Source organism: Scleropages formosus, chromosome 11 (assembly GCF_900964775.1).
Source record: "Scleropages formosus chromosome 11, fSclFor1.1, whole genome shotgun sequence".
NCBI lineage: Eukaryota > Metazoa > Chordata > Actinopteri > Osteoglossiformes > Osteoglossidae > Scleropages > Scleropages formosus.
The window spans coordinates 280,010-288,996 of record NC_041816.1 but is presented as its reverse complement, the minus strand read 5'-3'; the positions used below and the strand labels follow the sequence as shown (position 1 = coordinate 288,996).

The 8,987-nt window shown below is 46.0% G+C and overlaps 1 protein-coding gene across 2 annotated transcripts in view; it reads right to left on the bottom strand.

The window, feature by feature from the left end:
- Positions 1-7,920: 7,920 nt before the first annotated feature.
- Positions 7,921-8,987, bottom strand: part of map2k5 (mitogen-activated protein kinase kinase 5) — a 66,426-nt gene continuing 65,359 nt past the window's right edge. The window contains exon 22 of one of the 2 annotated variants that reach the window (XM_018752688.1): positions 7,921-8,281. In XM_018752688.1, the coding sequence (XP_018608204.1) occupies positions 8,165-8,281 (117 nt within the window). In that variant the 3' untranslated portion in view covers positions 7,921-8,164. The remainder of the gene's footprint in view (positions 8,282-8,987) is intronic. The other variant, XM_018752689.1, reaches the window with a different exon arrangement.

Here is an 8,987-nt window from a genome sequence, read left to right as displayed (position 1 = left end):
TTCCTTGAACAAGGTACTCACCCCAAATTGCTCCAGTAAAACTGAACCAAAAAAGGGGTAAATCACGATCAGATTATAAAAGTATAATCAGCTCCACATGGCGAGTCGCTTTGGAGAAACGCGTTAGTCAGTTAAATGACTAAAGAGGAATGTAAACTGTAAACCCATGGGGCTGTAGTTGTGCATCAGCACCTGCTTCTTCCCTCATTTTGCGTGAGATGCGACGATCCAGTGGCGATCCAGTGGCGATCCAGTGACTTACCTCGAGCGGACTTCCAGGCTGCTGGAAACACAAACGTGTCACTTTTACAAATCAGCCGAACGGCTTCCGTTCTCCGCGTTCAGCGTGAGCACATATTGACCACGCGCCAAACATAAGTGCCACGCGATGCGTTTTTTTCCTCATTTCCCATTTGCACGTTTTTAACCAGCAAGGCGAGGTAAAGTGAATGAAAGAACGTAATATTAAACAAATTTATCTGAGCAAATATACAGCAAGCAGTATTCTGTCTCTTGGAATCTGCAGATTTTTTTGTGAGCCTGCATGTAAAAGTATAATTGTGGGCATTTCGGAAGCGTGTGATGAGAACGGTGCGTTTATTTTTCGGGCCCAGACAGTCCTGTCCTGGACAGTAGTTTTGGGAAGAGAAAGTATTGCCGTTGCAAAGATCCCCCGCACTGTGGTATTTTAAGGGCACTAAAGTTCTCCCAAGCATAACGAACACGAACTTGTTCTTTTTTTTATAGGCGTCACGTACAGAAGCGAACTGAGTAACAATATTGTACGGAGAGAGAGGGAAAAGAAACACCGTTCAAAGTTAAAATTAAAATATATGAAAGCGGTTACACCCTAGTCTCGCTGCAGAAAAATTAATGATGAAGGAGCCTTGGAGCGCCGGCCTTCCCCTTACAACAGAGCGGAGCGCGAGCACATCTCCCTTTACAAGCGGATACATGAATTGAATTGTTTTGTCTTCAGTTTTCATAATTACGTAGAGAAACAAAATGATCATGTCTTTAGAAATGAGTCAATAAAGAGATGGTAGCGCGAGAAGTGTTTTATTATCATTATTCCAATGGAAGTGTTAATTAAGGAAAAGCCCCGCGCGCGCCCGCGCGCGCACTATTACAGCCCCGCACTAATTTGGCTCTCAGCTTTGGATATTAATAGTGTGTGTTTGGGGGGCCCCGGCAGGCCTCGCGTCTCCCTTTCACACACACACGAGCTCAAATGTGCAGCGCTTCCTCCACCTCCCCTCCAGCGCTTAATAATTCCGCTCCTCGGAAAAGCCTAAAAACAAAGGAGCAGATGATTTAGAGATGAGTGCGAATGGAAACCTGCGGGAAGTGACACGAGACACGAAGCAGTAATGAATTAAAGTGATCAGAGGAATGTTACACTTTTAGACCAACAACACACAACCACAAGTCTCATTCTGCGGCGTTGTGTCAATCTGCTTGGGCATCGAGCCGAACTCTTTATTTGTGTTTTGATCGCACTGCAGGGTACCGTGAGTGAGGCCCACAGCCACTGAGAGACTCGGAAGACCACGTGACAAGCAGTGCGACAGAGCAGATGCCCGTCCGGGTCCAGGGTCCGAGTGGCCGGGTGAACCCAGTACAGTGCGAGATGTGATCTTGCACACATGTGCGCGAACAGCATAATAGTGTGATACATTATAACCGCGCGTTTTGCGGATAGTTCCGGGTACGCTGGACAGCGCCAAACCGCCGCCGCAGCGCGCGCGCGCACACACGCACACACACACACACACACACACACACACACACACACACATCTCAGACCCTTCTCACATGTACACTGTCCCCATTACATGCCCGCTGAGCTTTAAACGAGCCCATGTTCTCCGGTGTACGGGGGACTAATGAGGGGATGAAATGAACGAGGAACAAGCAGGAAGAACAAAGGAAAAGCTCGTTTAATCTACAGGAACGGAAAGAAATCACTGCTCTTATTAAGACAGCCGACATTTATTCGCTCGGCCGACGCCTTTCTCCAAAGCGACTCACAGCGTTGAGGCACTTCGCTCATTTCCCCACGCCAGTTCAGGGTCAGCAGCTGATCAAGGACTCTTGAACGGGAGGTGGCACTCGAACCCACAACCTCCGACGCCACAGGCAGCAGCTCGAACCGCCGCAGGAACACCGCGTCGTTATTAACAGTGAAAATTAAATTGAAACGGACTGATTCTTTTGAGGGGGGGTGCAGTGGCGCAGTGGGTTGGACCGCAGTCCTGCTCTCCGGTGGGTCTGGGGTTCAAGTCCCGCTTGGGGTGCCTTGCGGCGGACTGGCGTCCCGTCCTGGGTGTGTCCCCTTCCCCCTCTGGCCTTACGCCCTGTGTTGCCGGGTTAGGCTCCGGTTCCCCGTGACCCCGTAAGGGACAAGCGGTTCTGAAAATGTGTGTGTGTGTGTGTGTGATTCTTTTGAAGGGGGCGCAGCGGGTTGGACCGGGTCCTGCTCTCCGGTGGGTCCGGGGTTCGAGTCCCGCTTGGGGTGCCTTGCGACGGACTGGCGTCCCGTCCTGGGCGTGTCCCCTTCCCCTCCGGCCTTACGCCCTGTGTTGCCGGATAGGCTCCGGTTCCCCGCGACCCCGTATGGGACAAGTGGTTCAGAAAATGTGTGTGTGTGTGTGTGTGTGTGTGTGTGTGAGATCGCTTTGACTGAGATTAAGGGGCGATGCAACGAAGCAACCACTGAACGGGAAGCAGGAGCTGCTGTCCAGCCCGAACCTTTACGTTCCTTCCTTAGTTAGTCGGAGAAGCTCTTGGCAGCACTTGAACTTGAGCGCAGCGTCGCCTCCACCCTGCAGTCCCCACACGGCTGCTTCGCGCGAACAAACAGGCCGAAAAAGGCTCCTCCACAGCGAATCGTCGCCGCAGAGTCAGCGGGCTCTTGCGCGTGTCGCGGAGCACGTGCGGGTGGCGGAGGAGAGAGGGCGTTCCCCGTTCCTGCGCGGGGCCGAGGGGTTCCCAAAAGTGCCGGGGAGGGGCTCCTGACCTCCACGCACCTCCTAATTGTTTATTTATGACACGGGGGAAAAATGTACGCGCTCATGTCCCCCAACCGCCGCGTACGGCTCTCGCACTGCGCCGTGGGCCCGCAGCGCTCCCTTCTCCGCCATCCGTCCATCCATCCATCCATCCATCCAGTTCGCACAGCAATTAACACATAATGAAGGACGGCATCAATATATCATTAAGAACATTACAATTTGACGCGAAGTATCGCGGAGGAGGACACGGACGGACGAAGCGGACGGCTATAGATTCATCCCGTAAAGGACGATGGGAAAAGCGCCACTTGTCTCGTCCAGGACTCGCGGCAAGAACGAGAAAGAAAGAAGAGAACGAAAAGCAGCAGCAGCAGCGCAGAGCCGTTCGGTTCAGTTTTGAAGCAGCCCGGCAAATGTTTAGGTTAAAACTTAGAGAAGCGTATCATATAAAAATGAGCCTTTGCGAGGGTTTGTCCTGGAGGCCCGCGGAAAGATTGCCACATAAATCACAGCAGTCTAATTCAGGGGAAGTTTAATAAAGGCGTCTATTGAAAAAGAGTGTTCTCCATTTAACAGTTGTATCAGCGCCCTATAAAACCATGACCCCAATAAATTTAATTTTAGAGGCAGATCAATCCGCTCATTTCATATTGATCCCGGCCTGATACAGCCCTTTGTTTCCAGCGGAACAGTGGTTCGATTACACCCTTTATTAGGGGCCGATTGCTCCGCGCGCCGCCTTGGCCCCGCTATTAAACGGTGACATTTTAATTACTGGACATTGATGAAGGAATCCTGGCAGTGGCTGTTCGGGGGGCCGCCGCACTCCGTCCGACCCGCCGCGCTGATCAAGTCCGACTGCTCCGCGGAAAGGTCGCGGGCGCGGGCGCGGGCACGAGCGACGCGGGTGCGAGCGTCCGTCCGTCCGCAGCGAAACGAGGTGAACGAAACAACAGGGTGAATATTAAAAGTGCCGGGTTCCATCTGGTACCTGATCACGTTGCAGAGACGGCCCTTCCTTCGCATGCATGGCGATGCCTCCCTCCTCTTTTTTCTCCTTTTTAAATTATTTCACACTTTCCGCAGTGATTTTACCACAAATTGTATTACAAATCGCACTACGCAAATGGTCACTTTGCAAAATGTGTCAGTAACTGTAAACATTTCCCCCGAAGACAGGCTGAATATTGCAAAAAAGCGGACTTTTTTTTCGCGATTAATTATATCAGACAGAAATTCTCCAATTAAACAGTCAGCCTACATTGCTATTAAATCTCAACGTTGCAACAGAATATTTGTCATATCTTTCACCGCCTGAAATGTAAGCATGAAATGACAGATGCAGTCAGATGAAGTTAAATAAAGAGTCGATTTTCAGTGGTGCTCCATCATTTCCACGTTTAAGTTTACCTACAGTGGCAATCCAAATATTGAACTTTTACTTCCATATTTAATTACTGATGGTAACTTCATCATGATGTTGAGGTCAGTGACCACCGAAATGCCGGTAAATACCTACAATGGCCTGAAGTAGCAGAAGGGAAAGGATTACAACAGCAATCAAGATTTTCAGGAGAAAAAAGAAAACTATTAAATAACTGTACAACAGAAGGCCCTGATCTGATGGACCTGCTGCTGCTTTCAGTAACCTGATGCCATAATGGAAGCTCCTCCTTGGGAGGATGCCTTTATTTGTCAAAAGAAAATATTGGAAAAATGATCAGTATGTTCAGCACTACTCAACTCGCATCTTTGCCACAGACAACTGAAGCAGCAAATGTTATCTTTATGTTTTTTCCTTTCTATATTTTCCTTCACTACCTACTTCAGTGCTGTTCATGTGAAGAGCTTCCTGTGACATCTTGTCTAATTCACCCTGATGGGGAGGCCTGGAGTTCGTGAGTGGACCAGCGAAATGAACACCAGCTCGTCAATACGCACAAGGCCATCGATTGGGATGAGCTCTGCAGACACTAAACAGCTCCAACAGAGACAGAAACAAGATGAGACAAATTAAAACATCACCACGCATCCTTAACAATCCTCTTGCAGTTGAGAGATAAATGACTGTACTGAAATGTAAAACAGTTTAAATGCACACACAATTTCAAAAAATCCTTATGAGGCACAACATGTCATATAGGGTTATTTTTCTTAGAAAACAAATAATACATGCTATCTGTTTTCCAAAGTTTAAATTTTGATCGACATGAATGATTGTATCAGTCCATGAACTTCTCACAGTGAAAAGCTTCAATCCAGAACAGTTTCAATAAGAATAGCACTTCCAAAAATCCCAAAATCACCTTTTGCTAAACACAAGAGAACAGGGTTACAAGTTAAAAGAAAAAAAAAAAAAGGGTTGTGATGCATTTATTGGCTATTGCTTTCAAACTTATCACCATAATACATGTAGAATTGCATTTGGAAATTTCTGATTAAGAAATAAAGTTAGTGTACAGTAAATGAACACATCTGAAACATAAAGAAGCATTTCCTGCTCTATAATCTTTCATGTATTATTGCACAGAGCCCCCCAGTGAAAACATTTGTTAATTACAGTGCAGGGTGCATACCAAATGTACAATATCTCCACTGGCACTTTCACTGTAACTTCGACTAATGGACACTTAGATCAAAGGGAGGCAGTGTTTCCTAGTGGCACTCAAACTAAACGCTCTGGAACTGCAGTAAAAGGTGTGAAATGCACTAGTTACAGGTGTAGATCAGGTGATGGCACACATACAGCAGTCAGAAGTAAGCCATCAAAAATCTTGAAGAGGCCACAGCATCAACTGCAGTGAAAACAGCAGAAGAACTTACCTTGAGCAGCCCCCCCAACCCCCCCTCCCGCCAAGGCCAATACAGCAATGATCAATTACTCTGATTGACAAGGGGAGGGCATGTTTTCATGCATACAGACATCTTCCTTCAGGACATTGGCAGCAGTTGCTGGCTGGTCAGGAATTCTCAACAAAATTAAGACAGAAGACAGATTTTGTTTTACTGGAAATTTGTATTTTTTTTTTTAATATTTTATCTGAAGTTAAGGTTGCTATCTTGACCTGTTTTCAAACTCTAGGGATGACCATGGCGTGAAGGCTGGCAATTCCAGAAGACTGTTCTATACCACATAGGGTATAAAAAAAAATCAGCTTAAACAGTAAATGCATTTTTTCAGTTAGTGATAAATGTCAAGACTTTTTTATACATTGTACAGTGATGTCTTTTTCACACAAGCAGTATCCTTTGCTAATATTAGAGTATAACAAGGTACTGAATGAAGTATGGTTAAGACTGATGTCATAATGAAATGGAGAACAGGAAAGGGAGAAATTTAGGCTATATACTATACATCCATCCATCATTCCACCTTTCCCAAATGGCACTAAACAAACATGTTAGCATTGGCAAGGGCACTTATGGACTTCTGATCTTATACATTTGATGTTGGACAAGGGTATATATACTTTTATGTTGAGAAATACAGCAACAAACAATCTTAATCAAAACAACATAACTGGAATTCTTTGTTATGCTGCCTATTTACAGTTGGCAAGGTTCCCAAGCTATTTAGACATAAAATTCTAAGGTCTTGAATCTACAGCTTTCCCCAGTATGACACTACCTGCTGTCATATTTAACTACTGATTTAATTTGAACACTTTTATCTCAAAACAAACAATTGTGAACACAACATACAAATATTCTATTCAATTCAAAAATGCATGTGACCAACTCTAATAAAATATGCAAAATCAAGACCAAAAAAAAAAAAAAAAAAAAAACAGCATAAGAGTCAACGTAAAAACAGTAGTAAAGAGATGAGGTTCCTGATGTTAGCAAATGGACAAAAGCCCAGTGATGTCAATAATTTCCTGGTTTGAACTCTTGACAGCAAAATCACTTTGGATTGGCTCAAATCAGTGAACGATGCCACCCATTAAATGGCTCATGAGAGCTCATTTCCTTAAGAAAATAACTGGGTTTGTTTACAGGGATAACGCTTATTTAGGGTCGTGATTTAGCCAGTCCTTGTTTACTCTTATAACATTCACTGGCATTTCAGTCAACTACAGTACTTGTCAAGTTGTTACAACTACACTTTTTTAAACATCAGCCAAGAGTCCAAATATTACATTTTACAATAACAGTAACACGATTTAAAACGTAGAAAAAGTAGAAAATAAGGGTGTATTTCTTCAAATGCTGATTATTTCTTACACAGGTACTGCAGGACAAGTGGCTACTCTTGCAGAATTGAGATACTACTATAAAAGAGATAGACACTAAATGGACATTGCTGAACAAGGACAGACAAAGTGGACTGATCTCCACCTGCAGCCATGGGTCACTCCAATGACACTCAAAGTCAAAGCAGTGAATCCTTTCAATGGCCTGAAAACGAGACCAACTCACAATGTGCAACGACAAACGGAAGTAGACCCTGGAGCCAGCGAGACAGCGATGGGCTCATTGAGAATCGGCGTTAAAAGTGGAAGGTGGAAGGGGGAAAAAAAAAAAAAAAAGGGCACAAAAAAACAGACAGATACACTCTGAAAAAACAGACAAAGAGGCTACTACGGAGCATGTCTATTTGAAAGCTACCAATGGCAAAGCTTGGCCAGCATGTGAAAGCACCCTGGAAACAGTGCTTTTCTCAAACTGGACTCCTACAACCACAGTTTTGGAGGCCTTGCCACTTGAATGAGTGAAAACAAAGAAGGCCATGAGAAAGAAAGAGGGCTCTTCAATCCGCGGACCCTCACCATCCATGCACAAAATAATCCAGCCCACAGGGGCCACATCTGTGTCCCCTTCTGTGTTTCTAACTCTCTCGAATTGCCTTTAAAGCAACAAGGAACTCATAAAAAGTTCTCAGAAACGAGCAGCAGAGAGTGGGGGGGGGGGACACTTTCATACGGGGTGGTTCAAGGTTTTCCTGGAACACCTGTTTCCTTTGTTAAGGCTTTGCTGGAGCCTCGTGTTGCGCAGACTGAGGTTACGGTGCTTTGCTTCCCGCACTGTGAACTAGCAGTCTTGCCAGACGTTCTGGCGAGGTCCTTCTGTCCACTGAGGGGTGAGGGATTGACAGAGGGCAGACGGCCTACTTCTCAGGACACTAGACCACCCTCGCTGCCCTCGTGAGGTCACATGACACCTTGGGACTGCAGCTGCTGAGCCCGCCGCTCCTCCAGACAGCGACACACCCACATGGATACCACCTCAGCATTGCCATCGTTGTACTTCATGATGAAGGGATGGTCCTAAAGAGGGAGGGAGACAGACACTTTTGTATGCATCACAGATGTCAAGGTTGTCATTTCAAAGCCTGTGAAAAGCTTTTGTGTTTTACCCCTGTGAAAGGTACTTGAGCTTCTCCAATAAAATAAATAGCCGTCTGTATAAATGTGTAAAATCGCAATACTAATTAAACTAATAATTATAAATCTACTGCAGCACATAGTACATCTGAACGTAATTAAAAGCATTTCATAGGAGTGCTTTAGACATGCCACAAGTGTAAGTTCGCCCCTATCAGAGTAAAGCAGACCATGGGAGCGGGGACGTGACAGGCCAATTCCAAGATGAGCCGAGGCAGGACGACACAAGGAAAGGACAGAAAAACAAACGCTGTAAGAACTTGAGCAAACGGAGCACATTCCTGCTACCCTGACCTCCTCTGACACCACGAAGCCCCCCGGTCAACAACTTCCAAGCACTAGAGTTCAGCAAATTCCACACTGCGCCCCAGCAAAGGAACAGGTGAAAGGTGCAGTAACTACACGTGTAGCTCCGACCCGAGGTCAGGCTCGCAGACAGTACATACAGCGTACAACAGCAGCTCCACATACTCAATGTGACAACCTGTTGGGCAGGAGCACAGCTCTGCTGATATGCTCTGCTTGCCAGGTTAATGGTGAAGGAAATGGAAAGTGAATAGGTTTTTTTTCCCCCCGCCCGTATAAGGTG